This window comes from Nilaparvata lugens, chromosome 1, assembly GCF_014356525.2.
Source record: "Nilaparvata lugens isolate BPH chromosome 1, ASM1435652v1, whole genome shotgun sequence".
Lineage (NCBI taxonomy): Eukaryota > Metazoa > Arthropoda > Insecta > Hemiptera > Delphacidae > Nilaparvata > Nilaparvata lugens.
The window spans coordinates 39,963,117-39,978,399 of record NC_052504.1 but is presented as its reverse complement, the minus strand read 5'-3'; the positions used below and the strand labels follow the sequence as shown (position 1 = coordinate 39,978,399).

At 36.3% G+C, this 15,283-nt stretch overlaps 1 protein-coding gene and 1 long non-coding RNA gene across 4 annotated transcripts in view; one reads left to right on the top strand and one right to left on the bottom strand.

Annotated features, from left to right (window-relative positions):
* LOC111051941 (sphingomyelin phosphodiesterase) overlaps window positions 1–15,283 on the top strand; it is an 89,837-nt gene that overhangs the window by 55,526 nt on the left and 19,028 nt on the right. For all 3 annotated transcript variants that reach the window (XR_005571937.1, XM_039433695.1, XM_039433696.1), the window contains exons 9-13: window positions 127–318; window positions 1,729–1,899; window positions 8,833–9,025; window positions 9,751–9,935; window positions 11,031–11,216. Coding sequence is in view for 2 of the 3 variants with exons in the window: in XM_039433695.1 (XP_039289629.1) it covers window positions 127–318; window positions 1,729–1,899; window positions 8,833–9,025; window positions 9,751–9,935; window positions 11,031–11,216 (927 nt within the window). In the remaining variant the exon portion in view is untranslated. The remainder of the gene's footprint in view (window positions 1–126; window positions 319–1,728; window positions 1,900–8,832; window positions 9,026–9,750; window positions 9,936–11,030; window positions 11,217–15,283) is intronic.
* LOC120352591 overlaps window positions 69–15,283 on the bottom strand; it is a 30,776-nt gene continuing 15,561 nt past the window's right edge. Inside the window, exons 2-3 of the long non-coding RNA XR_005571940.1 lie at window positions 1,218–1,376; window positions 69–300 (exon numbers count right to left, since the gene is read on the bottom strand). This is a non-coding gene — a long non-coding RNA (uncharacterized LOC120352591). The remainder of the gene's footprint in view (window positions 301–1,217; window positions 1,377–15,283) is intronic.

The following is a 15,283-nucleotide window of genomic DNA, read 5'->3' as shown; positions in this document are numbered from 1 at the left end:
CAGTTGGTAATTGGTAATACAGTTGAGAGTTCTAAAAGGTATTAATCAGAAAAATTAATTGCTACACATCTATTTATATTATTTTTTAATATATTATAAAATACATAAAATTTATTTTTATTGCAGTTTTCCGCCGCCATTCGTGCACAACGACTTTTCGATCACTTGGCTGTACGACGAGTTGGACACCCAGTGGCGGGAATGGCTGCCGGCCAGCGTCTCCCGAACCGTGCGTCGCGGCGCCTTCTACTCGGTGCTTGTGCGTCCGGGATTCAGAATCATTTCGCTCAACATGAACTACTGCAACAACAAGAACTGGTCAGAATCTAAAAAATCATAAACAATTCTAATATTATTCCTTCTCATATATGGTGACAATGTTTATGTTCTGTTAAGGCTGTGTAACAGGCTAAAAAAACTTTACTGGTGATATTTTTCAAAGTTTCTCGATTTTTACACTATCAAGTTATCAAAATAAAAAAAAAATATGAGGGGAACAAAAGTTTGTTCAGATTATTACTTTTTGAGATATGACCGCAAAAAGTTTAAATTTTTGAGACAGATCATTTCAAATTTAATTTTAATTTATAAAATTTTGCGATTAATTCTTCATGATATTGTTAATTGAATGAAAAAAGGATTTCCTTTTGGAAAAACTTTCTCAAAAATTGATATTTTCAGAAAATCCTTTTCATTCAATCCACTTTATCATGAAGAATTTATCCTTAAAATTGCATAAATTTATCTTTTACCGAATTTTAAGTGATTTGTCCCAAAGATTTAGACTTTAGTTAGATGCTCATATCTCAAAAATTGATAATAAAAAAATATTTCCTCAGAAAACATTTTCATTTTGATAAATTGATAGTATACAAATCAAAAATCTTTAAAAAATATCACTAGTAAATTTTTTTCTAGTCTATTGCACAACCTTGATTATTTTTTCTCGTATGCCGTGGAATAAAATAGAATAATAATAATTGAACAGTAATGAATATTTCATTAGCTCAAAATAATATCACATTCCATACATTTGCATGTCAATATAAAATTGGTTGCACAATAAATAATACATTTTGGAAACGAGCGCTTTACAAATGGGCAAATGGACTCTTCACTGTTAACTCAAAAATAATTTATTGACAGAAAAACTGAGCTTCTTATAAAATGCAATTCGCCTACGTACGAAAAATAGCATCGTTAAGATTCACACTCACAAATATGGAGACGCTCTACGAAGTTATTCTTCACTCTCTCCTATAATTCTAATTGGGGCTTTTGGACCCTCAAACATTAGAAGTGAGTACGGAGTGTAGGAGATAACTGTTTCACTTACACTTGAATAAACCTGTCTATTCTCTCTGTGTTCAAGCTCTCTGAAAATAACCATTAATGAATACCATCAACACAACACTTTCAATTGTAAGTTTAAACAGATTTTCTACGATTGGTTGTGATTTAATAATTCGTTATTAGTTATTACTTGAATAAACCTGTCTATTCTCTCTGTGTTCAAGCTGTCTGAAAATAACCATAAATGAATACCATCAACACAACACTTTCAATTGTAAGTTTAAACAGATTTTCTACGATTGGTTATGATTTAATAATTTGTTATTAGTTTTCCATTATTTTATATAATTTTTATTTCTGAAATTTATTAATTTCTAGCTTTGTTTTTAGAGATTTCCTCACTTTTTACTTATCAAATATCTCTATTTGCTGCAGGTGGTTATTATTGAATAGTACCGATCCTGCCAAAGAGCTTCAATGGTTCATCTATGAACTGCAAAGTGCTGAATTCAATAATGAAAAAGTTCATGTCATTGGACATATTCCTCCCGGCCACAGTGATTGCCTAAAAGTTTGGAGTCGAAATTATTATACAATAATAAATAGGTGAGTGGACAAGTTTCATTTACAATATCATTTCAATATTGAATATTGACACATTATTTGAATATATATGGATAGTTTATTTGTCGTAATTCACGAGAATAATGGGATGACATTGATAGTGGAAAATAATGATTGTAAGTGTTATGACGTATCATTTAACTGGATATTACTATAGTGAGGTGCGCGATATAATGGCAGTACTTGATTAACATTGGTGTAGCTATCAGTCGACAAAGCATTCCTTTTTCAGCTCCGCAACGTTGCCAGATAGTATTTCAACAAAAAATAATTGAAAACAATTAAAAAATGAAATAAATAAAAAAATAATAATTATATTAAATAATTATCAATTAACAAAATATTTTATCTCATCTATAAAAATTAAATTCATCATTCAATTATTGAAAAATATATTCTCTTGACGAATAAAATGTGATAATTATTCTAAACAAGAATGAACAGATAATGTTACATAAAACATACCGGTAGAAGGCTGTGGTTTGAAGGCTATGGCAAGACAGAGAATCGGCAACGCTATTCTTAATCGCTCACCACTGCCATTAAAACGTGGACCTCACTACTAGTTTCAACTCATGAAAATAGTCAATAAGGATCACCAGAAAAATATAAATAAATCATATTAAAATGAAAAATGTTCAATAATTTCAAAAATTTTAAACAAATTTGAATAACCTTAAAGTCTTATTTGAATAGTCTTATTTGTAAAAACTTGAATAACTTCAATACTTGTGGTAATCCCGTCCTGTCTCCAAACCTATGGATTGGGGTACAGTTAAGATTTAATTCACGAAAACGTCGACAACCCCAAAAGTAAGTCTTTAATTTGCACTAACCTTGGAACTGGCGAGGAAGTGGACTGTATCTCGTGTGTAGAAGTTACTGCTGACGATATCCTGTCTTTATGCGTAGTCCTATATGATATTGTACATATATCACGAAACGAAACGAGATAATTAATTGCGTTCAAGCTCGAACGCCACGGAACGAAAACGAAAAATGATGCTGACTTCTCGAGCACTATTCTTGAAGTGCTGGGTGGAAAGATAAACGGGAAGGATGAAGGAGGGGTGAGGGAGAGAGGTTATCTTGCCTCTTTGGGAGAGGGGGAAGGGGAGGAAAGCGCAAACTAATCAGCCCACAATCAAGGCTGCCGATCATCCGTGAATCCACCATCTCCGCCCGCCTTGGAATGCCCCATTTCCAAGAACATAAACTCAAAAAAAACTAAAATTTAAAAGTAAAAGAAAAACAAAACAACATGCACTGAACGGTAGGAAAGGAAAAACTAAGGGAAAAGGAATAGGAAAGGAAAACGGAAAACTTGGGGTGAGGGTTAAACTAATAGGGAAGTATGGGGGCAAGTTTCCTAACTGGCCTAACATACTCACCAGAGTTAGTTTTCACGTGAGCTGAGCGCACAACACCCTTAGCATCACTTATGATTTGGGTGACTCTACCTAACGGGTATGATAAGGGTGATGAATTGTCCTCTTTAATCCATACTAACTGCCCTACCTGAAGGTTTGTGTCACTCTCAAACCACTTATTCTTTTGTTGAAGAGTGTGGAGGTATTCACTCTCCCACCTCTTCCACAATCTCTGAGTGAAGCGATTAACCTTTTCCCAACGAGACAGTCTGTACTCGTTGACATCACTCACGTCAATTTCAGGAACCGCCAACAGAGGGCGATGAACAAGGAAATGTCCGGGAGTCAGCGCCACGTAGTCATCAGGAGATGAAGAGAGCGCATACAACGGTCTCGAATTGAGTATCGCCTCAATTTTCACCAACAGAGTGGAAAGCTCAACAATAGTTAGGACCGAATTTCCCACTTCACGAAACAAATGGAATTTCACATTTTTAATATTAGACTCACAGATTCCATTCATGAAAGGAGCATGTGGAATATTAAAACGAAATTGGATGCTTTTAGATGACATCGCATCACAGACGTTGGATTGATTTTCTGATGATCTGAGAAATTCAACAATTTCCTTCAATTGTCGCGCAGCACCTTTGAAGTTCGTCCCTTGATCACAGAATATTTCTTTAGGCAATCCACGCCTAGAAATAAAACGATGGAGAGTGTTAATAAACTCTTCGGATGAAAGACTTGTAAGCACCTCAATGTGACAAGCTTTTGTTGCCAGACAGACAAACAGTGCAAAGTATGCCTGGTACGTACGAGCTTTGGGCCGAATACTCTCTTTGACAGTGAAAGGACCAGCTAGATCGATATTCAAAACAACACCTTTATTTTGTTTCACATCAGGCAGAATTTCAGTAGCAGGGTAAGTCATAGATGACAACGGCCAACATGACAACGAATTAGAACACCACGTTGGAGCATTGAACCAATCTTGCGAATTGCACAAGTTTTGGGGAGAAAGGCCTCTTGATCCAACGTCGGCAATGTTGAAATCAGTACCAATGTGATTCCAATCTGAAATATTAGTCAACTCTAATATTCTCACAACACGATTTGCAACAAACGTTTGCAACTTGTAAGGAGGTATATGCAACCAAGATAAAACAATAGTTGAATCACTGAACAGAAACGTAGATTGAAGATTGATTTTTTCCAGTGAAGGAAGGACTGAAACATACAATCGCGAAAGCAACAACGCAGCTTGAAGCTCTAATCGAGGAATAGACAGAGTTTTCAACGACGCAACTTCAGTTTTAGCTTTCAACAGGAAGCATTTCACCGTAGATTCTGACGACACAACTCTCAAGAAGATACAAGCACAGATTCCTTTCTGCGATGCGTCGGAAAACCCAAGTATTTGACAAGAAAAAGCATCACCATAAACGCATCGAGGAATTGAAATTGAACTTAGAGCAGGAAGCTCTCTCATCAGCTCGTTCCAGCATTCGTTGTAGTCAACAGGAATCGGCGTATCCCAATCGATGTCCAACTTCCACAGCTCTTGTAAAAAACATTTCATTTTGAATATTACTGGAGCTATAAAACCGAGAGGGTCATACAGACGCGCGATAACGGACAGAACAGTGCGCTTAGAGTTTTTCTTTTGAAACTCTGGAACGGAGACTTTAATATGAAAACAATCAGTAGTTGGGTTCCACATTACGCCAAGAACTTTTACATTTGAATTAGGCTCATCACTGATATGAAGTGGTACTTGAGTGTTTTCAGAACGAATCAAATCCAAGAACTCAGGAGAATTACTGCTCCATTTATTCAACTTGATATGAGCACAGTTTAGAAGATTACAAAGTTGTGATTTCATTTCACAGATTTCTTCCAACGAATTAGCACCTGTGAGAAAATCGTCGTGATATATATCATCACGAATAGCTGCTGCTGCCAACGGAAATTTATCTCCTTCATCTTTCGCCAGTTGAATGAGAGCACGTTGAGCAAGAAAACCAGACGGTTTCAAACCATATGTGATTGTTTTGAGCTCATAAACAACAATATCATCAGAAGGATTTTTACGAAACAATATGTGAAGGAAAGAACGATCTTCTTCATCAACGAGGATAGCACGATACATTTTTGTAACATCACACGTGAATACGAATGAGTGAAGTCTGAATCTAGTTAACACATCACATATGTCATTTAACAATTTTGGACCTGAATGAAGAACTTGATTCAACGAAATGTGACTCTTTTTAGCAGACCCATCATATACAACACGAACCTTTGTTGTAGGTGATGATCGATTGAATACACAAAAATAAGGAATAAAATATTTACCTGGTTTTTTAGCAACTTCCATATGATCCAAAAGAAGATACTCTTCCATAAATGATACGCAATCAGATTTCAAACGAGCATCACGCAGCATACGACGCTCCAACGACAGAAAACGATTTAAAGCAACATCATGAGATTCATGAAACTTGAGTTGATTAGTGTCAACTTTGAAAGGGAGACGAACAACATATCTTCCTTCAGTATCACGCGTGTGAGTTTCAGCAAAATGTTTCTCACAAAACTCATCATCGGGACTAGGAAATTTATGATTAGGAATTTCTTCACTTTCCCAAAACTTATGAATCAAATTATTCAACGAGTTCTCAGAGGTGGGACACGTCATTAATGCAGTCAATGACTGATTAAGAAGACCGGAATGATTTGGAAATTCACCCAAAATAATGTCACCAAACACGGTAGGAATCACGCAAAACGAACACTCTTCACTAGATGAGACTTGACTATGATGACGTAATATTTTGTTGAATAACTGACATCCCAATAGAAGATCAACGGAACGTTGTTCATAGAACACAGGATCAGCAAGGTTGAATTTTTTCAACTCATTTTGCACTTTCGAACTGAGATAAATAGGGGGCAATGAACCAACTATTTTATCAATCACGTAAGCCTCAGCTTCTAGACGAGGGTGATTTGAGCCCTTAGGTTTCAACAAACATTTCACAACCCAGAAGAATTCCCTACACTCGAGGAATTCAAACCAGAGAAATTTTGATGACAATCATGAACAGATAAACCAAGTTTCATAACAAGATCTTTTGTGATGAAATTAGCAGTACTACCAGAATCAATCATTAAACGAACACCAATAAACGAACCAGATGAATTTTTAATAACTGCTTGAGCAGTACCTAGAACAACACTCGTTTTAGGAATTAAACTAACAATTGATGACTTATCAATAACATTATCAGTGATACCACAATGCTTAGAAGAATTTGAATTCTCAACAACATTCATAGTGCTGTCAGTTTGAGTGATCGAATCAACGGATTTCGATTTCAAAGCAACTTTAGAGATGTTATCAGTAGACTTCTGATAACGAACAGGAGAATTCGAACGGCTATTATCACTACTACGAGGATAATGAAGTAATTTATTATGCATACGACCACAATAACACAACGATTTAGACTTGCATTGGTTTACAGCGTGAAATTTGGAGAAACAATTGAAACAGACTCTCAATGATTTAATAAATTCATTTCTAGCTTTTGGATCTCTTTTCAAGAAAGCAGGACATTTGAATAACGAATGATTCATTGAGTTGCAAAATGAGCATTTTGTTTCAGCACTATCATTTAATTCAGAAGTAACTGAGCTGCTTTTATTTCGAACGCTGTTATCAGCCTGAGTAGATAAGACAACCTTTTTCTGAAAAGACTTATTTTTCGGCTTTTCGATAGATTTTTGTTCATTAACAGACGGCACATCAGATGCAGATAATTGATAAGATCTAACTCTCTTATTCACGAAATCAATCAACTGTTGACAAGAAGGAAAGCTCTTATCAGCTACCTCGAGCTCAAACGATTCACGTGATATTTTGTCTAATTGACGAATAGCTAATGAGTACAAGATATAATCAGCCAAATCAGGAACTTTCAACGATTTCAGAGTGGTAATACTATCACCTACTTTAACAAGAAAATCTTGAAGCGATTGTAACGAAGGTTTAAATGGGATTGAACTAGTTTTCAAAATCTCATTTACGTAGTAGTTAGCTAGCACCCTATCACTTTCATAACGCTTGCATAGAGTTTTCCATGCCAAATCAAAATCACTACTTATCTGAAAAGATTTCACTACTCTGGCTGCTTCGCCTTTCAACAAATTATGCAAAATATGAGATTTATGAACAGGAGAATAATATTTATCATCCACAATCAATGATGAAAAGATATTTTTGAATCTAGGCCAGTCTGAAATATCAGAGCCATCAAACGGTTTTATTTCAGTTGGAGGTAATATCATGTTCAAACGGGGAGAATGAGAGGTTGAAGGTGAAGGTTCACTTTTCTCCTTCGGCTTCTCATTTTTCATTTGATTCAATTTATCACGAGCATTTATTATTGCACAGGATAAATTATCAATAACGGTAAGTGATTGATATTCAGGTTCTTTAGTAGGTTCAACTTGAATAGATAATTCATTGATTTCATCTAAGAGTGCAGAATATTCTTTCACAGTATTTTCAATAGATATGCTTCTTATCAAGAATTGAGATTGAATTTTAGGATCATTGATGTCCTTCAACAAGTCATAAGCTTGTTGAACACGGCTAAACAAAGTTTCTTTCTTCTTCAAACGAATAGTAAGCAAGGCTTGTGGGCTTGCCATTGTAACTAAGTAACTGATTAGATAAACAAGGAGATTTGGAAAGGAACTTTGTAACTGGATTTAACATGGATATCAGTGCATGTATCAACAAGTAACTCTACTATTAACGAATTGAAATTTAAATTGAAATATAAATCTCTTGGAAATAGAACATATCCTAGGCCTGGTCGGACCATGTGGTAATCCCGTCCTGTCTCCAAACCTATGGATTGGGGTACAGTTAAGATTTAATTCACGAAAACGTCGACAACCCCAAAAGTAAGTCTTTAATTTGCACTAACCTTGGAACTGGCGAGGAAGTGGACTGTATCTCGTGTGTAGAAGTTACTGCTGACGATATCCTGTCTTTATGCGTAGTCCTATATGATATTGTACATATATCACGAAACGAAACGAGATAATTAATTGCGTTCAAGCTCGAACGCCACGGAACGAAAACGAAAAATGATGCTGACTTCTCGAGCACTATTCTTGAAGTGCTGGGTGGAAAGATAAACGGGAAGGATGAAGGAGGGGTGAGTGAGAGAGGTTATCTTGCCTCTTTGGGAGAGGGGGAAGGGGAGGAAAGCACAAACTAATCAGCCCACAATCAAGGCTGCCGATCATCCGTGAATCCACCAACTTGAGAGAAATAGTACATTTACAATTTGAAATTTCTTAAAAATACATGAAAAGAAATTTGTAGTTTATGGAATTTTTATCTTTCAATAATTTTGAACATTTAAATTGTAAGTTCGTAACTTATCATGTCGAAAACTTTTTTTAAATATATTTTGTTATAAATGCACACCTTTAGCTTATATTTTGCAATAATCTTTCATTTCAGATATGAGTCAACAATTACAGCGCAGTTCTTTGGTCATACACATTTTGATGAATTCGAACTGTTCTACGATTCACAAGATCTAGGGAGACCAACTAGTATAGCTTATGTTGGTCCATCCGTAACTCCTTATAACGATCTAAATCCTGGATACAGAATATACTTTATAGATGGAGACCATGATCAAACAACAAGAGTAAGTTGATCTCATATGTTAAATTATTCTTCTATTGTCTTCCTGTAACTGGCGGAATGAGCGTCTATTCGAACTCAACCGTTCCATCCAGATGCAACACAGTTGCACTTAAAACAACAATTTAAATGTAGGCTACCTGATCTCATTGATCAATATCGTTGAATAATCTGTAATGAATCGTTTCCTGCTTTTTTATATTATTCTACTTTTATTTTTTGTGGATGATGCTATTTGCTTGTACGAGTGTTATGAGATGCATCAAACTAACATAAATGCTGGCCTTGATTCGAACCCACGACCCGCCACAATGATAGTAATCTAAAGCTGCTACTTTGAGTCCACTATGCCAAGCCAACACTACAAATGCCCCTACATGGCTGGGCTCTCAACTCAGTGATAGACAGTCCCACACAAGGTGGGCTTAGCTTGCTGGGCTCATCTGTGTGTAAATGCACTCTGCCGTCCTTAATGAAAGAAAACGGCCAAGCCAAGAATAGTTTGTTTTGTAACTCTAGTAAAGCTTGTTTAAATAACATAAGCATAATTTTCTTTAGTTGAAGTAGTTATGCGTTCTTGCGAAGACACAAGCTTATAAAACACAATTTGAATTATGACCATAGAAAATAAATGTCTGTCTAATATAGTGAATAAGATAGCATTTCATCTTCAAAGTTTTCAGCATTTAACTTTGGATTTTCTTTTAATAATTTTGTTTTCATTTTCAGACTGTTATTGATCATGAAACATGGGTGATGAACTTGAAAGAAGCCAATCTCTACAATTACCCAATCTGGTACAAACTGTACAGTACACGATCGACTTACCAGATGCCCAATCTCCTACCACAAGAGTGGGACAATTTCCTCAACCAGCTGGCTGAAAATGAATCTCTATTCGACCAATACTACAAGTAAGAATATTACCTACAAGTTTTAGTTAGTAATTGCATGATTTTAGCATTTTACACATACACTTACATTACGTTTTCTGCTATAATGAGTTCCGCGTTATAATGGCTGTATTCCATTAACATTGGTGTTAATATCCTTGTTCTTCATTCGACAATTCAGTTAGCGCTATCCTTTTCTAGCTCCGTAACGTTGTCATCTCGTTTTTTAGCAATATAAGAATATAATTTATTAATCAACAAAATATTCAATCTCAGTTATAAAAATTAACTACCTATTAAATCATTAAAAAATATATCCTCTTGACGAATAAAATAAAATTTATTGATTTCTAACAAAAATAAACAGTAAGTTAATGTTAATATATTACATCAGGCGTGGCAAGGCAGAAAATCGGCAACGCTGTTTTCCTATCTTTCTTCACTGCTATTATAACGTGGACCTAACTATAGGCGATAATTATAGCAATCCTTATGAATCACAGTATTCCATCAGAGATTGAGAAAACATACCTGGTTTTCACAATTTCAGTAGACGTTCTAGTTTATAGTAACATTTTTTGTACCTCGAATATTTCATATTGTTTATGGAGACCCGGAGATGTATCTAGAAACATGTGGACACGAATTTAAACAAGTTACAGATTTAAGATTCAAGTAGCCTTACAGTGCGTACATACTTATTCGCCACGAACACGCGCATTTCACTTTTCATCAGCTGTTTCTATTTATTATATCTGTTTTTGTACAGAAACAGTAAGATACAGATATAATAAGCATAGTATCAGCTGATGAGAAGTGAAATGCGCGTTTTAGTGGAGCTTAAGTCTAGACGCAGCTTTACACGTCCTCACTGTTCCAGCTACCATTTTCCGCTAACTGCCTCCAGTAACTAGAACGTCTACTGGAATCATAAAAAGCAGGCATAAGTGGGTTCTCAATCTCTCATAGCAGAAGGTGAATGTAGAAAAGATCGCCCTCAGCACAAACGCTGCTCCATTCAAATGACATGATTGGAATGACATTTTCATGATATAGTTAGTATATTTTGAGTATTTGGAATCGATGAGATTGGTTGTGGTTTGCGTTGCATTGCAGACATTACTGGAAGAACTCTCCGGTTCGCCCGGCGTGCGACGCGGAGTGCAAGAAGAGGCTGATCTGCGACATTCGCTCAGGCAGGTCGCACGACCGCAAGGCGCTCTGCCAGGAGATCGAGAGTCGCATCGACGCCAACACACGCACCGGCTGGCGAGCCTGGTTCTACAACGGCCTCGCACTCTCGTACGTCCCCTCTTTTCTATTTGGCTTCTCTTGGAACAACAATCTGTTGAACTCCATCTCTGGCAATGGCTATTCTAATACTGACAGTGTAAATATGTAAATACTTTTCGGTTAATGTGTATAAATATGTAAATACTTTTGAAATTATTGGTGAAATGTCGGACGTGGTAACATGACAATATAACATCTAGAAAACACTCAACTAGAAACGCTACTTTATGTTTTATTCAAACTCCTCTAAACAGGTTTACACTAGAACTCCTATTATTCGAATCAAATGAAACGGTCCCCGTTTGGATGATATTGGATTTTCAAATGTAATGGTATTGTAATAATTCTATAGAAATTTCAGAAAGGAAAAACCAATTTATAATTATTTATTGAGGAGACATTTCTTGAAAATAATAATACATCTCAAAGAGGTTCACAGCTTAAGGCCAAAACAAACCTCATTACAAATAAGCTTGATTTTTTTGTCTATATATTATTCTCTAGAGGGCTGTGTGACAAAGAGAACCTGGAGGTCATCACCGCCCATATAAATAAATATTTAAATCTTAATAAATTAATTAATTTAACTCGCACTCTTGTAGGTGTTGCGTGTTGAAATTCGGATAATTTGAGTTCTGGATCTTTGAGTTCTTAGAAAATAAATGAAAAATATATAACAGATTGATTCCTGAATAATTGTACGGTGTCAACTTGAACTTATTAAATATATTGAGGTGATTATTGTACTTGGGTTCAAATGGGATTTCATTTCTGTTCTCATTTACAATTTAAATTAATAATAAAGTTGGAATGGGTGTTGCAATTCAATTGTTCCAATTCAGTATTGTGCGAGAGCTCGTAGCGATAGGTTGTGTAGCCGTTTAGTCTAGTGTAGTGTAGAAAAGTAAAGTCAGCAGTTTGTTCGGTTGAATACTCTTTAATTAGAACAAATTCGCGACGGATAATATTTTCGGATATCTATGCAAGCGAAGCAGAAATTGGTCGATTGTGTTTTCAACGAGGCCGTTTTTGTGCAACCGCGTTCGCACGCGTGCGCGCGTGCCATTCGAGTGTTTCGGAGAATATGTTTCGATAAACGCGAATAATGTCGGATAAACAACTAATCCGTCTACCCAAATTCTTGGCGCCAGAGTTTGAAGAAGATGAAGAAGAAGTAGAAACTGTGCCTACGAAAATGTAGGAGTCATCTAATGCTGCTGATTGTTCATCAATAGCTGTTGATTGTTCACCAGATAAGTACATTAGAATTAACAAACTCAAATCAGCAACAGAGCAGATCCTATATAATGCTTGGAAGGAGACTGAGCTGAAGTGGAAGAAATCTGAGGAAGAAAAACAACAGTTAATCAAGAGAATTGAAAATCTTGAAGCTTTGTGTTCAGGAGGTAGTACGTCTCACAAAGCTACGGATAATCGAGAAAAATCATCTTCATCAAACCAGGTTATATACGAAACCGATGACGACACTCTAGCAGAAGAAACTGAATGGGTTAGAGCTTGCAATAAGCGATCATCAAAGAAGAGGAAGCTCTTGAATTCCCCTCCGATTGACTCATCCCGTCATGACATTCAAAAGCAGTCTGATGTTGCACAACATGGATCATCGGTTGCAGAAAAGTTGCCAGCCAAGAGCCAAAAGATTCCACCCCTTCCACCAGTGATAGTGGAAAACGTGAAATCTTTTCAAAAATTATATGAGGAGATAACAAAAATTGTTAGTAAGGAATCTTTCAATTTCAAAGTATTGACTGGAAATTCATTGAAAATAAATTTTCAGTCAGAAAACGATTTCAGAGAAGCATCAAAATGGTTGAATGAAGCAAAATATTCATGGTACTCGTATGAGAACAAACAAACGAGACCAATAAGAATGATGGCCAAGAAACTGCATAGCACTTGTCAACCAGAAAGCATAGTTGCTGACCTCAAAAATAGAGGATTCAAGATAATGAATACTGTAAATAAATTAAAATGGAAGACCAAGGAGCCACTTGACATGTTTATTCTATCTTTTAGCACTGAAGAAGATGTGAAAAAAGTATATGAAATAAAACATATAATGGGATGCAAAGTGGATATTGAGTCATTGGTTTCATCTAGATTAGTGTCTCAATGTAAAAAATGTCAAGGTTTTGGGCACACATAGAAATATTGCAACAGAGAGCTAAGATGTGTGAAGTGTGCTGGGAAGCACAGCACAATCAGCTGCACGAGACCGAAGGAGTTGGAGCCTAAATGCGTCCACTGTCGAGAAAAGCATCCATCAAACTACAGAGGATGTAGTGTAGTTGTAGAACTACAGAAAATAAAAAATCAACGACAACGAAAAACCAATGTTCAGAAGACTGTTGAAGAAAAGAAACCCAACAAAAAGCCTGAAAAGGAGGAGCAGAAGGGATTGAACAACCAGACTGCAAAAGGAGCATTCAAGAGCAGCACCTCCTCTATCACAAATCCGAACAAGAGCTACTCTGAAGTCGTGTCTTCAAAGAAGAAGGAAACACAACAAGAAAGTATGAGTGGTATCCTAAACATCATCTTGGAGAAGCTCATAAAACAGGAGTCGATGATGACTGTTTTTGAGCAAAGACTAAGTGAAATAGAAATAAACCAAAGTCATTCAATCTCTGAGAAGAAATGAACCAGCAATTGAGAATAATGATATGGAATGCCAATGGCCTTCAACAGACACAAGCAGAATTAATAGTAGTACTTCAAATTAAGAAAATAGATATATATGTTTAATCTCTGAGACTCACTTCACAACCCAGTCATACCTGAGATTCAGAGGCTACAAGTTGTATCATACTTCTCATCCCCAAAATAAAGCTAGAGGTGGAAGTGCAATAATAATCAGAGAGGGTCTGAAGCATCATGAAAACTCACCTATTCAAACAGAAGAAATGCAAGTGACAACAGTTACAGTGGAAACTAGAAGATTTAAATTTATTGTAGCAGCCATTCACAGTCCTCCAAAACACAATATAACCAATGAAGTTTACAAGAATTTATTCGACCACCTAGGAAACAGATTCATCATAGGTGGGGATTTCAATGCAAAACAGTTGGCCCCAAAATAGTTGGGGCTCAAGATTGAACCCCCAAAAAGGAAGACAGCTATTTCAAGCTATAAATGATAGGCAATGCTCAGTAATGTCATCAAATAGACCCACATATTGGCCAACTGATAGAAATAAATTTCTAAGAAGATTTGATAGATTTCTTTGTAATCAGGAATTTATCATTAAACTACATGGAAATAGAAGATTGTGATCACCTGAGCTCTGATCATACTGCATTGATCCTCAATGTGGGTGAAATCATGGTGATGAAAGAATGTAATTTGAGGCTAGTTGATAGGCAAACAGAATGGTCAGCATTCCAAGAAATATTGTGTGTAAAAATAGATTTTGAGCTAGAAATTACTAGCTGTGATCAGTTGGATTCTGAGGTTGAAAGGTTCACAAGAGACATCCAAGAAGCAGCCTGGGACAGCACTCCACATTCAACACAGAGAACAAGGTCTTCTGGCTCACATTATCTACATCACATATTGGAACTTATCCATGAGAAGAGGGAAGCGAGGAAAAAGTGGCAAACTCATTTGAATTTTCTAGCTAAGAAACTGAAGGAATATATCAGTAGCTATAAGAATGATATGATCAGTGAATATCTCAGAAACCTTGCTACAGATAAGAACTTCGATTATCCACTCTGGAAAGCTACAAAGTACTTGAAAAAACCCCCAGTTCAAGAAACACCTTACTTTACTTTTGCTGGCTCTACAGTCCGGTGTGGACCTTGGCCTCCCTCACGATTTGCCTCCATGCTTCTCTGTCTCCTGCCTTTCTCCTCCACGACCGCACTCCCATGATATGCAAGTCCTCTTCCACATCCCGTAGCCACCTCTTCCTTGGTCTTCCACACTTTCTAATCCCCATCATTTGTGCGTTCATCAAGTTGTTGGGTAACCTGTCTATTCCCATTCTTGTCACGTGACAAGAAACACCAATCAAAACAATTAATGGTGAGTGGGCAAGGAATAAAGAACAGAA